Source organism: Marmota marmota, unplaced genomic scaffold (genome assembly GCF_001458135.2).
Source record: "Marmota marmota marmota unplaced genomic scaffold, marMar, whole genome shotgun sequence".
Lineage (NCBI taxonomy): Eukaryota > Metazoa > Chordata > Mammalia > Rodentia > Sciuridae > Marmota > Marmota marmota.
In genome coordinates this window covers 15,816,895-15,836,241 of record NW_025999977.1, presented here as the reverse complement: position 1 = coordinate 15,836,241, position 19,347 = coordinate 15,816,895, and the positions used below count along the sequence as shown (strand labels likewise).

At 33.1% G+C, this 19,347-nt stretch overlaps 1 protein-coding gene across 4 annotated transcripts in view; it reads left to right on the top strand.

The window, feature by feature from the left end:
• The window catches only part of Cfap36 (cilia and flagella associated protein 36), a 32,308-nt gene that overhangs the window by 1,753 nt on the left and 11,208 nt on the right, over positions 1-19,347 (top strand). For 2 of the 4 annotated variants that reach the window (XM_048804314.1, XM_048804313.1), the window contains exons 2-6: positions 2,536-2,600; positions 3,198-3,299; positions 12,273-12,387; positions 16,213-16,300; positions 18,124-18,205. In XM_048804314.1, the coding sequence (XP_048660271.1) occupies positions 2,536-2,600; positions 3,198-3,299; positions 12,273-12,387; positions 16,213-16,300; positions 18,124-18,205 (452 nt within the window). The remainder of the gene's footprint in view (positions 1-2,535; positions 2,601-3,197; positions 3,300-12,272; positions 12,388-16,212; positions 16,301-18,123; positions 18,206-19,347) is intronic. The other 2 variants (XM_048804315.1, XM_015479655.2) reach the window with 1 other exon arrangement.

Sequence of the window (19,347 nt, the reverse complement as noted above, 5' to 3'; positions counted from 1 at the left end):
AAAAAAAAAAAAAAAAAAAAAAAAAAAAAAAAAGCCCTGTTCATCTTTTTATTCCCAAGTGTCAAAAGTGCACTGAGCACAATGGAGCATCCCTATAATCCCAGAGACTTGGGAGGCTGAGGCAGAAGGATCACAATTCAAGACCAATTTAGCAAGACCTTGTCTCAAAACACAGGACTGGGTATGTAGCTCAGTGTGTAAAGCTCCCATGGGTTCAATCCCTGATAGATAGATAGATAGACAGACAGACAGACAGAGGCTGCATCTTAGTAATAATATAGCCAATAGTGTAATTTTACAGAGAAGCATATCTTCAGCCTCATAAACACTATAGTGTAGTAATTTGGTTTTAGAATGAACTGAAAACAGCTTATGTAGCAGTTGTATAGAATGTATATGCAGTGTTACAGAGTGGCTGTAGGATAAATAGAAGAAACATGCCAGTGACACTTGAAATAACTGTTTATAATTCACTGACTTGAGCTTAAAATGTGCTATTCTCTACTTTAGATGATTTCAATATTAGTTTGTACAACTTCATGACATCATCATTTACTTCAAATAGTGCGTTTCCTTGAACCAGAAACTAGGGATAGATATGAATAACAAAATCCTGTACTTGAGAAATATATAATGTCATGGAGAAGACAGGTAAATAGAATAAAATACAAAGTGGCAGGTGTTATAATAAGGATAGGTACATTGTGTAGTATATTATGGGCTGAGAGGAGAGACCTAACCAAACTAGTACTTCAGAGTGTGTTGCAGATCATAGTAATATGACATGACACTTGGCAATATCTCCCCCTACCTTCTGCCACAGTACTGTATTTTGAGATAGGATCTCACTAAGTTACCCAGGCTGGCTTTGAAATTGTTTTCCTTCAGCCTTAGCCCCTAAGTAGCTGGGATTCCAGGTGTGTGCAACAGCATCAGGCATTAGAATGGTTGGTAGAGAGGGGACAGGGATGGAGTAAAGGGAAAAAAAAAAAAAAAGGAAAGGCATGGGTTTTGAAGTGGTATATGTTATGTTTGGAGTGTTACAAGTAGTTGTGTATTGTTAGGAGGACAAGATTTGGATTTTGGAGTGGTGGAAAGTGAGATAAAACGTGGGATCAAATCCTGGAGGGTCTTGGTTTGGCCTTCTAAGGATTTTGCATTTATTCTGTAAGGAAGTGAACAGTTATTGGAAGAGTTTTAACTTGAATATCACAGAAGTTAGTTTTGCCAATTAGGAAGATCATTCTGGGGGAATGGAAAAAAATATTTATTGTTTACAATTCATGAATGTGTCCTGGTTTCTTAATTAGATTATAGATTCTTAATCTAAATTGTTTCACGAATAACACTCAGTAAACATTTGTTTTGGTTTTATTTTGACTTCATTTATTCATCTGTGGTAATAAAAATGGCCTAGTCACTTTGAACAAATTTTACATTAGCAAAGTTCCAGTACAATAAAATAATTTTGAGACTGTTATAAAAGGGATTTAATGTTTAATAATATTCCATTAGAAGCTTATGAAGAAATTGTTGCCTTATGTTGTGGCAAATTAGTTTTCATCTTAAATATGAAGGAGATTTTGTTTTAATATTTTTTAAATGAGAGAAAACTTGTTTAAATTAATATTATATATTATATGTATTTGTGTATATTACTAAATTTTAATAATATATTTAACATTGTACCTAATATATTATGTCAGCATATATGCTTATTTTTAAAAGTAGTAATTTGATATTTTACTTTTTATTTTTACCAGTATGAGGATTGAATCCAGTGGTGCTGTACTACTGAGTTACACACCCAGCCCTTTTTATTTTTTATTTTGAGGCAAGGTCTCACTAAGTTGCCCAGGCTGGCCTTGAACTTGCAGTCCTCTTATTTTAGCCTCCAGAGTCAGTGGGATTACAGGTGTGCACCACTCAGCCCAGCAGATATTTTTAATTTTTTTAGGTCTTTTTTTTAATGTTTATTTTTTAGTTTTTTAGGTGAACACAATATCTTTATTTTTATGTGGTGCTGAGGACCGAACCCAGTGCCTCACGCATGCCAGGTGAGCACACTACCACTTGAGCCACATCCCAAGCCCCAATTTTTTTAGGTCTTTGAAATCCAGTATATATTTATTTTCATGTGAAAGAATTGGTCAAAATTTGGATCTCATAAAAATTTATAGTTTAGCTAGGTGTGGCTGCATATACTTGTAATCTCAGTGGCTTCGGAGCTGAGGCAGCTTCAAAATCAGTCTCAGCACCTTAGCAAGACCCTGTTTCAAAATTTAAAAAATATTTTTTTAAAAGGATGGGGATGTGGCTCAGTGGTTAAGTGCCCCTGCGTTTAATCCCTGGTACAAAAAAAAAAATTACAGTTTAAAAAGTAGATTTACATATCTAAGTTGTTTTTAAGAAAAACCGTAGGAATTCAAAGCTGAAGAGCTAAATTATCAGAATGACAGTTCCATTTGTAAAGAATGGATTATAAATTTGTATTCGTGAAATGATTTTTTTACACTATATTTTTCTCAAATTTAGTTTTTGATGATGAGGAAGAAAGCAAATTGACTTATACAGAGATTCATCAGGAGTACAAAGAGCTTGTAAGTATTTTTCACTGATTTTAAAAGGTAATTAGAATAATGATGCTTGTAATTTTCTAAATTAAAAAAAATTGATGTTGTTTCATTAAAATTATTTAATTTCACAAATATTATCTACCCTAACAGTACTATCAGTTGTATTAGACTCAATGGTTTCTCTGAGCATCTCATTTTTATGATTTCATCTCTCTTCCACTCTAGAATCTAAGGACTGGATTTATATTTATAGGGATCTTACATTTGATCTTTATATTTTATCATTTTTGGCTGATGCCTGCAGGGAAATGTTAGTTTTTCACTTAGTTATGGTTGTCTTATGATTTTTAATAATGACTGTTGAGTAGCAGAAAAGTTGTGCTACATTGAATTTTATAATTCTGACTTTTATTATTTCTAGTAAAGGAAATATGATTTTATGTGATTCTCTGAAAAAAATTAGCTTTTGTTATATTTTGGTGAAATGACAATATTATTTCAATATAATATTACATAGATTAACGCAAAAGCATTTGAATTATACTTTTTTAAATTGAATACTTAATAGGTATACTGTCATTTAGAATTTTTCTATATAAAAGTTAAACTTTCCCTTCTTAGGTTGAAAAGCTGTTAGAAAGTTACCTCAAAGAAATTGGAATTAATGAAGATCAATTTCAAGAAGCATGTACTTCTCCTCTTGCCAAGACTCGAACATCACAGGTTTTTGCTTTTGTGTTATTCTGTTACCTTGCAATTGTAACAAAAATTCCCAGGGTTTCCTCTTAAATTTAGTATGTTTGATTGCAAAAGTGTAATATTTTAGACATTGTAAGAGGTGAAAAAGATAATTCATTACATAGGGGTTGTCTTTTAGAACAACCTTAAAAAATAATAATTTGAGGCATTAATGAGCTGATATAATTAAAAATGAACTTTCCAAAATCAACTGTAATAAGATTGCAGGGTTTATCCAAATTACTGTTTTATTTATATAGCTCTCTGATAATTCTGCAGTTGCCCTTTTAGTACATCCATAGTTAATAGTTACTGGGGCTTTTTTGTTTTGGAATTATTTCTGTTGTCTCAGTTCTGTAGTGCTGGGCTGAAGTAGGTATTATAACATTTATTGAGGACTTGTGCTAGTTGATGTTTTAGACACTTAGTCATCTTGATCCCTCTTAAGAAACTGGTAATTTAACTTTCATCTATATGTGAGAAAACTAAAGCACAGATATATTAAGTACCAGTCCAAAGTCCATAGCTATTAAAGTAGTGGAGCCAGTGTAACAACACAGGCCATTCAACTGAGAGCCATTGCCCAGAGGTTGAAATAGAGACATGTTGCTACTATCCAGGTAGACTTTTGAAAAACTTAGTTTGGTTTGTCATCCTCTTAGTGAATTTAAAAATTTCTTAGCAAGATGATAGTGAGGATTGTCTATGATGTGACTCCAAATTATATTTTCAGCCTTGATCTCTTGTTCTCTTCTCCAATACATAATGTACTATTGTCATTTCAATCCACTCACTCTTACAAACATCTGTGTACCCAGCTTTGTTCATGCTGTTTCTTCACCTAAGATGTATGGCCCTACAACCAACGCACTCGTTAGGGCCTGGCTGAAATGCTACTACTTATGGAAGTGTAGTATGTTGCTTCCTTAATCATTAGAGGGTAGAACTCATTCTATCTCACGGGGCACTTTTATATTTTGGATATTTTTGAATTATAGTTTTCTACTAGTCCATTTGCCCTATTAGATTGTAAATCCTTTGAGCTGTTTATGGTATTTTTGCATTTCTAGTTACTAGCTTAGAGATGAGAGCTTAATTTGTAGTAGGTTGTTTACAATAAATATTTGTTAAATAACCTTATTATTATGTCCTTGAAGAGATTGTTTTGATTATTTAATCTGGCATTTACTGGTACACTTCTCTTTTTTACAGTTTCTTCTCATTTAATGATCATCTCTAATTCTAGAGGTAGAAAATCTTTAACATAACATTTTAAAGAAAGTGTGTACACACTAATGTAAACAAATATTATAACAGTTAATAATTCTATAAAGCAAAAGTTGTTTTACAGTTTACCTATATATATTATATATTACACATATATATTATATACCATGATTTTAGTTTATGAAACAATAACAGACATTTTTTCTTTTTATTTATTTTCTTCTTTTTAATGGAATAGGAAGAATTTGATTAAAAATTACAGATGATCCTCAACTTATGATGGGTTTATGTCCTGATAAATCCATCATAAGTCAAAAAGCATTTAATTCACCTAACCTACTGAACATCATAATTTAACAACATAGTACACTATAGAGTATCACTTGTTTCCCTTTGTGATCATGTGTTTGTCTGGAAGCTCACTGCTGTTGCCCATCACCAAGAGCGATTATCATACTGCACATTGCTAGCCCATGATAAGATCAAAATTCAGAATTCAAAGCATGGTTCTACTTAATGTATATTGATTTTGCACTATTGTAAAGTGGAAAAACTTTAAGTTGGCAACAGTCTATAACTATCTTTTGTTTGTATTATCAAGATAACTAAGTTATTTGTGAATGTAGATGTTCAGAATTCAGATATTGTGTTCAGATCAAAATCAACACAGTTTTCTATTTCATTCTACCGTATACCTTTTAATTTGCTTAGAATTGATAGTACAGTTTTGTTATATACAACAAAGCAGGCCTTTTGAGATGGTTGGACCTACCTGCTTATGAGTCCTTAATCTTTCATTTACTATGTGTAAGATTTTGGCAAAAGCTCTTGTACAGTTTACCTTCTTAACCCTTTTTTTTTTTTTATATACTTTTTAGTTGTAGATGGACACAATGTCTTTGTTTTATTTATTTATTTTTTTATGTGGTGTTGAGGATTGAACCCAGTGCCTCACACATGCGAGGCAAGTGCTCAATCACTGAGCTAAAATGCCAGCCCTCTTAACTTTTTTGATTCTTAGTTTTTGCATCTGTTAAATAGGGATAGTATATACTTTGAAATTTTTTTTTTTTTTAATTTAAGAGATAACATACATAAAGCATTTAGCACAATGTCTGGTGTATATCAGGTGGTCTATAAATAAATGGAAGCACTTCTTAATTAAAGATAGCTATTTTGGTGCTTGATTAGGGTCATGCGTTCAATCCCCATGTGGACTAGTTAGATTTATTCTCTACTAGAGTAAATTCTTAGTTACCAGACACTTAGTAGTTACATTTAATCAGTATAAGGATGTCACTGTTACTGAAAAAACACCTTGAAGCACTTTATTTACTGCTTTGAAGCAACCTAATCTTTATACATGAAAATCAAAATGTTGATTCCAATATTGGGGTGTCTAAGAGGGAATTAAAGAAACAAATTGCTTGCCCTGGATAATTTAGGAGGTAATTTTTGGTTTGTTTTGGTTAGGTGATTTGGTTTTGATTTTCTATACAGGCTGCCAGTTTTCAAGAATTTGTACAACTAAAGCAAACTTGGAAAATTCTTTTCATTTCATTAGTTCTAAACCACTGGTTCTGGCATATTCTTTGTGGATTAAAGCTAGAAAAAGTGGCAAGGAATGCATCAGATGAAGCAGTGTAATGACAAAAAGGTTCAGGGGCAGTGGTTCCTGTCTGCAATCCCAGGGACTTGGGAGGCTGAGGTAGGAGGATTGCAAGTTCAAGGGTAGCCTTAGCGACTTAGTGATGCCCTAAGCAATTTACTGAGACCATGTCTCAAATAAAAAATAAAAACTGGGGATATAGCTCAATGGCAAAACATCCCTGGGTTAAATCCCCAGTACAAAAAAACAAAACAAAACAAAACAAAAAACACAACAACCAACTTTTTTTTTAAAAAAATGTTTTTTTAAATGGACACAATACCTTTATTTTATTTATGTATTTTTATGAGGTGTTGAGGATCGAACCCAGTACCTCATACATGCAAGGCAAGCGCTCTGTCACTGAGCCACAATCCCAGACCATAACCAACTTTTTAACAGCATGTTTTTCTGTTATACACATGTGATTTCTTAAAAAAAAAAAAGTTCATGAATATCTTATACCAATTCAGAAAAATATGACAATATAATAAATAGTGAGATATTTATCATTTCAGTTGCCTATAGTTGAACGTCAGGATTTTGTAGTATTTTGCAACTGAAGTGGATAAAAACAACATCCGCTTGTGAGGATAAAACTTATCATTAATTTCAATGTATGACAAAATTCAGGGATTTCTAGAAGGGTTTTTTGTTGTTTTGTTTTGTTTACTTGATTTGCATTGACCTTTATAAGATAGAAATTAATACTTGCAGAAACATTTCTCTTATAATAATTGGCACTGTTAAGAAGATTACATCTGTGGTGTTACTATTGAATCTTTTTTAGTATTAGGGATTGAACCCCTGGGTGCTTAACCACTGAGCCACATCTCCAGCCCTTTTTTATATTTCATTTGTTGCTTAGGGCCTTGCTAAGTTTCTGAGCCTGGCTTTGAACTTGCAATCCTGCTGCCTCAGCCTCCTGATCTGCATGTGATTTCTGTGATTACAGGCATGAGCCATTGCTCCCAGTTTACTATTGAATTTCTAAAAGTACACATAGGATAATAGAAAATATTTTGTGTGAGTCCTAGTAAGATTTTAAAGAAGCTAGGAATATTTATTTTTTAGAGAAAGTATAGGCTTATAAAAATGAAGCAGATAGTTTCCCTTATTAAAATATTGCATTAGTATTGTATATTTGTTATAACTGATGAACCAGTATTGATACATTAACCCTTCCGGTTGTATACTTGTAAGGGCTTTGCCAAATATAGAATGCCATGTAGCCACTATTACAGTGTTGTAGAAAATAGTTTCACAGCACTAAAAATCTCCTCTATGTTCCATATATTCATTCCTCCTGGCCTTGTTTCAGTTCCCAAACAACGTTTGGTGTTTTTGTTTTCTCAGTAATTTTACCCTCTCCAGGATGTCATGTAATTGGGAACATAGTATATATCCTTTCAGACTGATTTCTTTTACTAAGCAATATGCATTTAACTGTTCCTCCATATTTTGTGGCTTCATAATTTTATCACCAAGTATTATTACATTATATGGATGTACCAGTTTGTTTTTCCTTTTATTGAAGGGTATCCTGGTTATTTCCATTTTTTTTGGCAATTTTTAAATCTTTTTAAGATTTTTGTGTGGACATTATGATTTTAATTTGTTTGGCTAACCACCTGTGAGTGGATTGCTAGGTCATCTGATAAGACAAAGCTTAGCTTTTTAAGAAACTTTTAAGCTGTCTTCTAAAGTGTCTTTACCATTTTATATTTCTGTCACCAGTAATGGACCGTTTCTGTTTTTCCACATCTGTGTTAATACTTGGTATTTTTGGATTACAAACGTCCTAATAGGTGTGTAATGCTATCTTGTTTTCTTTTGCCCATTTTTCAGTTGAATTGTTTGTTTTCTAATTGTTAAGTTTTAAGAATTCTTCGTATTTTTAGGTACAAATCCTGTTATAATGCTTTTCAAAGTAGTTTGCAAAATTTTCTTTTGGGGTTTTCTTTTCATTCTCTTAAACAGTGTCTTTCACAGTAGAAATTTTTAATTTTAATTAAGTCTGATTTACCAGTTTTTTCTTTCATGGAGTTTGCTTTTGATGTTGTATCTAAGAAGTCGTCACCAAATCTAATTATCTAGATTTTCTTCTATGTTACCTTTTAAAGCTTTAGTTTTGTGTTTTTATATTTAAGTCTGTGGTTAGTTTTGTGATAACTTCTGGTGTAAGGCCAATGTTTAGGTTTTTTTTTTTTTTTTTTTTTTTTAGGATGCTCATTTTGAGTTGTTCCAGCATCATTTGTTGAGAAGACTATCCTTTCTCTATTGAATTGCCTTTGTTTCTTTGTCAAAAATCAGTTGAGTGTGTTTTTGTAGGTATAATTTCAGGACCTATTCTGATTTCATTGATCTGTTTATCTACTACAACACCAATATACCACCATAGTGATTATTATAACTTAATAATAAATTTTGATGTTGGGTAGTGTTAGTTCCTTGACTTTGTTCTTTATCTGTGTTGTGTGATTATTCTGGGTCTTTACCTTTTCATGTATCTTTTAGAATAAGTTTTAATATCCACAAAGCAGATTGCTGGGATTTCTGTTGGGGTTGTGTGAATCTACAAATTAAGCTGGGACGATATGTTAACAGTTTTGAGTCTCCCTATTTATGAATATGGAATATCTTTCTATTTCTTTGGATCTTTAATTTCTTTCATTAGAGTTTTATTACTCATTATACAGATCTGATACATACTTTGTTAGACTTATTCCTACGTTAAGTACTTCTTTTTTATCTTTTTATCTTTTGTGTTTTTAATTTCAAATTCCAATTGCTCATTGCTGGTACATAGGAGAGCAGTTAACTTTTATATGGTAAAATATATCCTGGTTTTAATTACTTACATGTTCCAGAAGTTTAAAATTTTTTTCTTTTTGTATTTTTCTAAAGACAAGTCATGTTATCTGTGAACAAAAACAGTTTTCTTTCTTCCTTCTTAATTTTTTATAACTTTATTTATTTTTTCATCTAGTGCTGAGGATCGAACCCAGTGCCTCACACATATAAGGCAAGTTCTCTGCCACGGAGCCACAACCTCAGCCCTCTTCTTTCTTAATTAATAACTTTTTATTAACTCTTCATGTTTTATTTTATTAACTAGAACTTCCAGTACAGAGTTGAATGGGAATGGTGAAAGAGATCATTCTTGCCTGATCTAGTGGGAAAACATCTAGTTTCTTACCATTAAGTTTAATGTTAGCTGTATGTTTTTAAACAGATGTTCTTTACTGGGTGAGGAATTTTTTAGTCCTCATTTGCTGAGGGTTTTTAATCTTGAATGGTTGTTGGGTTTTGTTAGATTCCTTTTCCATATCTGTTATTATGATCAGATGATATTTCTTCTCTGCTCTGTTGATATTTGTTATATTTAGTGATTTTCAGATGCTGATCCATCCTTGCATACCTGGAATAAATCCCACCTGGTTGTGGTTTATAATTCTTCTTATACCTTGTTGTTTTTAGTTTGCTAAATTTTGTTGAATATCTTTATATCTTTGTTCGTGAGAGAGATTGATGTGTAGTTTTCTTTTAATGTCTGTCTGGTTTTGGCATTAGGGTAATACTGGCATCATATAATGAATTAATTAGTATTCTCTCTGCTTCCATTTTCTGGATGATATTGTAGAGAATTGGTATAATTTCTTCCTTAAATGTTTGGTAGAATTCACCAGTGAACCCATTTTGGTTTGGTATTTTCTATTATATAGGGTTATAAGTTATTGGTTCAACTTCATTATCAAGGCATAGGCTGTTCAAATGATCTATTTCTCTTTTGTGTTTTGGCAGATTGTATCTTTTAAAGAATTTCATATAATCAAATTTATGGGCATAATTACTCATGGTATTTCTTTGTCATCCTTTCAATGTTCTTAGGATCAGTAGTGATAACACTTTTTTCATTTTTGAGATTAGTAGTTTGTGCTTTTGCTCTTTTTCCCCTTAATCTAGCTAGAGGTTTAATAATTTTAACCAGCATCAAAAGGTCCAGAGCAATTACTTTTATCTTCATTCTTCAGTTTATAAAATGTTTTCTCATTTTATTTAATCTCAATACCTAGTTAGAAAGTTGTTCTGTATTTCTTTTATTCTAAGAAGCAAATTTTTTAAAAAATTAGAATTCTATAGTTATATATAGTAGTTGGGTTCATCTTGATAAACTCATATATGCATTGAGTTCTATTTCAGTTTATGATCCTCCCCCATTTTCCTTCCTCTGTTCATCTAGATTTTCTTTTGTTCATCTATTTATTTTTATTTGATTGGTTCTTTCTACCTATACATAAAGGTGAAGTTCTCTGTGATATATTTATATATGCACATACATGATTTTTTAAAGAAATCATTCTGCATGAGGCAATTTTTATCACAATATCTTTAAAGTAGGAATACATTTTATAATTGATGGTATTGTAGTTTAATTGGTAGTGTTTTTTTCTTAGTGGCATATAAAAGAGTGGTTTATCTTACTAATCTATAGTATTAGGTTCAGTGAAATACTGTATAGATACTGTTGTTAATATATTGATTTTACAGAAAAGAGACTGAAGCTCTGAGAATTTAAATGATATGTTGAAAGTCACGGGACTGGTGCATAGTCAAACTGAAAGCAGGCTTTTGCTATCAAGGATTCTTTTCTTTTCCTAATGTATGGACTCTTTTCCTTTCCTAATGTATCAGTGGTTCTCAAACTTTAATGTTGTAAGAATTATCTGAGGAGATGTGTGGGCACCCATCCTCCAGAGATTTAGGTGAATTGTATCTATGGCAGGGCTCAGGAATATGCATTTTATTAATCCCTCTTTCTTGCATTTATTAAGAGGAATCAAGAATAACATTTTGAGGAACCCTGTATTATAAGTTCCAGAGAAGTTATTTAGTGGCATAATCCTATAAATTGGACCCTGGTAGACTTCAGTAAGCAATCACAGAGACTGCCCACGTTGTTTTGAGTACTGAACTCTGGGCAGCAGCTTTCAAACACAGCTGAAGCTTGTTTGTCAGGTCCTGCTTTGGGGCTTTCTGGACTGTATCTGTAAACTTGGTGGAAAAGAAACATTTCCTCTTTTCTCTCTATAGTTGACCCCATGTACTTGTCACATAGAACTGCTTTTTCACTTTATCTTTGTTTTGTTCTCCTGCACAAATCTAGGATGTAAGCTGGTTGATGGGGGAAGGGCTCCTTCCTCTTTCAAATAGATCTTTTTGATGAGGCTTTTGTTGAGGTGTTCTCTGTGACAATATTGCTAATGCCTACTTAGTAAATCACACATCCTTCGTTGCCTCAGCATGATTTTGTATGGTCAGCTTTTCAAGTAATATCATGTAAAGCTGGAAAGAATTCTAAATAAGATCTGCTTTTAGGCATTTATATTTTATTCTACTTTTTATTAATTAGTTTGGAAATTGATTTGCTCTTAATAATATAATATTCTCAATAGTTAAGGGAAGTATTAAGTGTGTACCCTAATATTAGACACCTTTTTTAAATTTCTTGTACTTCTCAGTTGATTTTACATTGTAATTTCTAACTCTGCTTCTTTTTAATAACTTTCTACATATAAGACAACTACAACAGCATTCACACATTAATTGTTCATTACACTTACTTTCCAGATTCCATTTATTGACATTCAACTTGGTACTTTTTATTGATTAAGGGATAATTTTTGTAGTTACTGAATCATTATTAAGCAATAAAATTTAAGTGACAGGAATATAAATTAAATAGATGTTATTTTGGTAGAAAAACAAACCTAAATACTGAAGAGGTAACTTCAAAAAGGTAAGCCAGATTCTTGTGTTGTTTTTTTCAGAGTCATTGAGTACTGGCTCATTTGGAAAATGTATCATGGTTAACTTTAGCTTAAGCATGGGGATTTGGAGAGTTATCCTCTTGAGAACTGTATCTTAAAGGATTTTAAAATAAAATCTTAGAATTGTCCATTTGAGTCATCTAACTATAAATGATACAGCACTCATGAATTAATGTGCTTTTTGCAATGAAAATTATTTGAATGTGTGGGAAATAGTTTTAAAAAATTTAACCTCTAGATTTCTTTTCACAGGCCATTTTGCAACCTGTGTTGGCAGCAGAAGATTTTACTATCTTTAAAGCAATGATGGTCCAGAAAAACATTGAAATGCAGTTGCAAGCCATTCGAATAATTCAAGAGAGAAATGGTAAAATGTTGAAGTTAGAAATCTAAGTGCTAATGCTTTTTTTAAAAAAAAAAATTCTAATATGATCTTAAGTGAGGCTGCTTTTTTATACATTTATTTCAAGTTTGAAAGTCTTTAGCTGATGTAAGAGACTTAAGAGTGTAGCTGGGTATGGTGGTGCATGCCTGTAATCCCAGTGGCTGGGGAGGTTGAGGCAGGAGGATTTCGAGTTCAATAACGGGGGAAGGGCTCCTTCCTCTTTCAAATAGATCTTTTTGATGAAGCTTTTGTTGAGGTATTCTCTGTGACAATATTGCTCAACAAAAGCAAGGTACTAAGCAACTCAGTGAGACCCTCAGCAAAAGCAAGGTGCTAAGCAACTCAGTGAAACCCTGTCTCTAAATAAAATACAAAATAGGGCTGAGGATGTGGCTCAGTAGTCAAGTGCCTCTGACTCCGGTACTTCCCAAACTCCCGCCAAAAAAAAAAAAAAAAGTGTAAACTTCCTGATCAGTGTATATTGGACATCTCAAAGAAAGCAGACTTGATTTTCTCTTTAGCTTTTGTGTTTATGACACTTTGTATTGGTTATAATTACTGCTAAGAAAAGATTACTCTGCTGGCTTATCATTGTTAAGACTTCAGAAAGAAGCTGTGGTTCATGTGTATTGGAATCAGTTGGAAGAATTGTTGAAACACATGATAACCTCAGTTTCTGATTTAGTAGGGCTGGGTTGGGACCTAATAATTTTCATTTATAACAAACTTCCAGCTGATACTGAAGCTGCTGGTCCTGTGACCACACTAAAAACCACTGGTCTAGGGCAATATGATTATTGTACCAACATCAACAGAAAAGAAAACAGAAGGCTCTAGTAACCCTCTTTGACTTTATTTTTTGCCTGTCCCTGTGCTTAAACTCACCTCCCCTGTAGCTCTTTTTGCTTTTGTCCTCACCCCCTTTTTTGTACCTGAACTACATTAAATATTCTGACTTAAAACAGTCAAGTTTCTAACCATACTTCTTATTAATATACCATCTCCTTTTCAAAGCAGATTCTCATCTCTGTTTCAGATTTCTGGCTCTGGTAACGTTTTCTTAATTTTTATGTGTTCCTTTGCTTGATAGATTGCTACTGATATTCTTTGTCATGGCCTATAACCTCTTTCATAGTTTGGCAGCAGGACCATTCTTTTGATTGTTTCCTGAAGAAATGAGAGCTAAAGTTCAGTTGTACTGTTTACTCTTAAGTGTCTAGAACATGCAACAATAGTGCTTCTATTGCAAACTCTTGAAGATTCTCCTTTTCATTTTGTCTGATTCGAGTGGACTCTATTCCTTAGAGCCAGCCATTATCTTAACCATTCCCTAAAGTCCCAAGATACTTTCCACAGCAGGTAATAGAGCTGTTGTCTGTGGGTAGGAGATAATACTACCCTAACCATGAAGAATGCATAACACAGTGTTGTTACTTTTGTGTAAATAAGTTTGGAAAATACTCTCCTTTTGTCTTTTTACTATGGTTTGATCTATAAAATCTTTTCGTCTTAATATTCCTGAGACTATGCTTTATTCTGACCTGTGGGATAATTATTTTATGTTAGTAAAATTTGTTTTGAGAGAATCAGTTTTGATAAGAGAAACAGTGAACTTGACATTGGACACTACATTGAAGTTTAACTGGAAACTATTTAGATTTTAATAAAAAAGGAGTAAATACCTATAGCTTGACTGCCAGCAACAGAACACCCCCATGAAAAGGTCTAAACAATTAGAAATTATCATCTCATAGAACAAGTCCAGAGGAAAGGAGAAAAGAAAGACAGGTCCAGGGTTGCTTTGTTTGGTGGCTTAGTGATATTATCAAGGACCCTGACATTTTTTATCTTTATATTCTGCCATTCTCAGGATCTTCTCTCATGATTATACTCTGGCTATATCCAATGCAGGCTTAATAGAATCTCTTAAAGAAAAGGAATGCTTCTTCCTGTTCTTCCTGTAAATTTCTTTTTGTTAGTAAGATAGCACTTTCATGAAAGCCCTCTAAGAATTTTCTCCTCAAACCCTATTGATCAGGCTTGGGGGTCACTTGCCTTTCTGGCATAGTGAATGAACCTATTATGGTTGGTTTCAACCAGTCAAAAATTACTCCTGGAGTAGGGGAGACCCAGCCTCTTAAGTAGTTGGCTGTCTGATGGCTACACAAAATGTGGTATACATTAATGAGGGAAGATGAGGGTGATGATATGGAGTAATGGCTGGTGTCAGACCACAGTGTGGGACAGTTTGACTACATTTTAACATAAACTAATACTTAGTTTCTGCTACAGAATTTTCATACTTGTATTTAAGAATATTGCTTAATTTAGATCTAGAGATTAGTATCTTAGAAAACTGCAGGCTATTTGAAAATTGTCTTTGTGGTGAGACAATTTTGAAGGCTCTCTGGATTTTGGTTGTATCATATCTAAGAATTTGGGGAAAATGCATGCCAGAGCATTATTGTGATGGTTTTGAAGTACATTGCATTATTCCTCCCTTAGTACTTTTAATTTTCCCTACAAAGATTATTATTAGAAGAATAATTTTATGTCCTTTGAGCAAAATTGCACTTAAGATTGGTGAGTTTTATAGATGTCAATATTCTGGTTGTGATATTGTACTATGTAGTTTTGCAAGATGTTACTAATGGGAAAAATTGGGTCAAGAGTATATGGCATCTTTCTATTTTTTTTTTTTTTACAACTGTGTGTGAATCTGCAATTATCCCAAAATAAATTGTTTAATTTTGAAAATGCATCTAAATATCAAAGGGATTAAAATAATAAAGCTACTTTACTTTAGAGCAGATCCAAAATCCCATAGTCATATGTGGATGAAGAAATAGAAGGAAAAAAGGAGGAGACATTCTGCTAATTTAGAAAGTAATTATTAGAGATAGAAGCAGAACACTTATTACCACTCTTCCTGTTTACCAGGAATATATAAGTAAAAAAGTAAATTAAACCTACATTTACAAAATTACTTCCTATCAGTTTTTATTGCTTTGGGCTAAAGTTGATATTGCTGTGGTTTATAGTTATTAGATCAATATATGAACAAAAGCTCCAAGGGCAGATATTGCATCATTCATCTTTTTAATACCTCCACAAAGTGCTTAGCACCATGTTTTTATTGCACATAGTAAACAGAATTCTTTTTAGTAACATATAATAAATGCTATAATAACATGTTAACATATAATAAATGAATGAAGAGTATTAAATGCCTTTTTTTTTTGGTGGTGGTGGTGCTGGGGAATTGAACCCGGGGCCTTGTGCATGTGAGCTATATCCCCAGCCTAAATGTTGTTTTAACAAAATAATATTTTTTAAGCTCTTTCAATTTAAGAGTCACCTTTAAGAGCATGTTTTTATTATTAATCCTAGCTTAATGATTTCAGTGGTATATTCTCAGATACTGTATGATTCCAGAAGCCAGAAACTTACATTGTTTATTTCCAGATATCTTTTGTATATGTGTGTGTGGTATTGGGGATCAAGTCCAGAACAGATGGCATGCTAGCCAAGTGGTCTACTGCAGAGCTACATCTCCAGTCCTGATGATAATTGTTATTTTTAATAGCCAACACAAACAATTACTGAGATATATTTCTAGATAAAATTTTGGTTATTTTTGGTGGGACTTATTTTCTAAAATGAGAAATAGTTAAAAGATAAGAATTTGAAATATTTTATATTAAGTGATAAATTGTAAACTAATTTTACCTGATGAACTAGAACAGTCAAAAATAAGTGTTTTCAGTTGAGTTGATATTATTCCATGTGGTGTTTGATTTTGAACAGGTATGTTACCTGACTGCTTGACTGATGGTTCTGATGTGGTCAGTGACCTTGAACAGGAAGAGATGAAAATCCTGAGGGAAGTTCTTAGGTATACTTCTTTATAATTATTTTGGAATGAATCATTAGTAATATTAGTAAGATAATAACAGTAATAATTATATGTATGTGCTTTTTATCCAGAAAATATTATAAACTAGTAAAATATCTAAATTTTCTACTAAAGACCTTCAAATTTATTTATCATTTTATAACTATGTGAGTTATCCCTCATCCAAAATGTTTAGGATCAAAAGTGTTTCAGGTGTCAGATGTTTTCAGATTTTGGAATATTTGCATAAGCCTTACTGACTGAGCATTCCTAATCTGAAGATCTAAAATTTTTTGAGCATTGTGGTGTTGTACAAAAAATTCTGAATTTTCATATTAGGAATGCTCAACTCGTATTATATTTATTTTTCTCTTAGCCAGGAATTCTAGCGCTAGGAAAGCCTTCTACCTCTGAGTCACATTCCCAGCCCCTTACATTTCTTAATTAATAGGAAGAATTATTTTCTGACGATTCATGCCAGATTAGCCCAACTGAGTCTATTTTTTTTCCCTTCACCCTCACCATATAATTAATCACTAATGGAAAAAAAAGTTGCAGTATACCCAGCCTGAACCCTGGTGAGGTGGGGAGTTAAGCTGAATTCTTCATGGCTTCTAGATCTTAGAATTAGCAGTAGTTAAGTTGTCACATGGTAAGAGACTTGTCTTCCAGACTCCACAGATGCATAGCTGACAGGGTGACTGGACAACATCGGGAGGTGTTTATTCCAGATTAGTATTTTGCAGTTCGGGAGGTGTTTATTCCAGATTAGTATTTTGCAGATCTCTTCTTCTTTGTAGTTACACGATTTTTCATCCAAATGCCTTATGTGGGGTAGACATGCAGCCCACAAAAGGGCCTACGCAGAACTAGGAAAGATTAGTGGGCATTTCTATGGTCTCCTGACCATTATGGAAGTTTTAGAAGGGAGGGGAAATTGTAGCATCTAATTTTTAACTGTGAGAATGTACTAAGATTAGAGGAGAAGCATACATGCATAACTGTGGAGTGGAGCACCAGATGATCGTTAGATGGCCTAGTGGAAACTATGACAGGTGTCCCAATTTAGTGCTTAACTTCAGTGGGTTTGAGTGGTTGTAGGGAGGAAAACAGATGTGTAGGTTGACCTGGCCCTTTCTTGCCAGATCTTAATTTCCATGGCACAGAATGCTTTGAATTTAAAGATTTGAAGATAGCAGGGTATTTGGTACATAGTACTGGTGAAGTTTTGACTTGTATTGGTTGCATTGGTTGATTTGTGATCTGAAAACGGATCCATTGTGCTTTTAGACTTTATTTTCTAAAAGCTTTTGAGGTGGATATACTATGGTACAGGTTAGTTATGAACATGTACAAATGTTACCCTCAGCTGTTTTCGTAAGTCAGACTGCCTCAGTGAGCAGTTTGTAAAAATTGATAGGCTTTGGCACAGTGGCATCAGGAATGCTTTATGATAGTTCAGATGCCACTGAAAAAAACAGAATGAGGGGAGAAATGGCTCCTATGGGGAGGTATAATTAATCTCTCTAAAGAAAATCAAAGTATTGATGAATGGAATTTGCTATTCAGATTTGGATTTAGGATTTCCCTTCACAATTCTTAAAGAAACGGTAACCATGTATTTTATGTTACTAAATTTTATTGTGCAGTATATTGTCTATTTCTCTTCAGTTGATTGTAAGCTTTAAAGCCTGGCAGTATTATTTTCCATCTCTGTGTCCAAAATGCCTTGCTCACAGTTATCATGTGGCTTAGTTAAACACTGTTTTTTGACCAAAAAACAAAGTTTACTTTTTTTTTAACCTTATATTTGTATATTTCAGAAAATCAAAAGAGGAATATGACCAGGAGGAAGAAAGGAAGAGAAAAAAAAAGGTGCCTGCAGAACATATAAATACAACAGAAGTATATTCAGTTGCTGTTATCTCTTACTAATTTTGCACATAGTTTTTGCTGTTAACATTTAAGCTTCTATGGAACTACACAGTTCCTCAAGTAGTCATATTTTCTTGGCAAGTCTAAGCATTTATATTTAAAGTTTTATACTTTTTCATGCATGAAGTATATACTTTCTTTCCTACAAGAGTGTGTAACCTTATACATTCTTATATAGAAAGTATTTTTGGGGGCAGGGTGTAGCATAGTGGTGGAAAGCATATGCGTAGTGTATGTGAGGCCCTGGGTTCAATCCCTAGTACCAAAAATAAGTAATTCTCTCTTTATAACTTTATTCACTTTATAAATCTTCAAGCAACCTATTTTTTAAACTCCATAATAAAGACCAAGGTCATGAACTTCAAAAATTGTAATACATTTCATGTTTTGGGGAGTTCCTTATAAAAATCTCCCTTAATTTTCTGAATAAAAGATTAAGAAAAATATTTTACTTTTCCATTCTTGACTGCTTTAGTGTGTAGAAACAGCAGATACAGCTACTACCAAAGGTCCCTTGCAGGCTTTAATATTATCATGTAGAACTAGAATGATTCAGTATCATATTTCTTGGTATACAGTTCTTCCATTTAAGAACCATTTCCTTAAAGTGCCTAATCTCACTTTAATCAGATAATCAATGACCACTGTTGATAAAAGGATGAGCAGAGATCATAGGCTACTTGATAGATGTCTTGCAAAGGGTACATCACTCCTGTGACATTCTTACCCAGTGGCATAAACTGGATCTAACCATAAGAACCTACTACACACCCAAACCAGGGGCAGTCTACAGAACTGCTGGTGGAAGGTCTCAGAGTATTAAGGGTGACAAAAGTCACAGGAAGATTGAGGAGCTCTTCCAGCTCATAGGAGACTATGGATACCTAACAACTCAATGCAACTAGGGACTCTGTCTGTTGCCCCAACCCCTAGGTGGAAAGAGCGCTCAAGAAAACCAGCAAAATATGAATGGGGTGTTGGTATGAGACAGTCACGTTTCAATGGTAACTTCCTGATTTTGGTGGCTTTATTGTGGTTATATGAAATAATGTTATTGTTTGTAGGAAATGTACATTAAATAATTTGGTCAAACATTTACCCCCCCCCCCCCC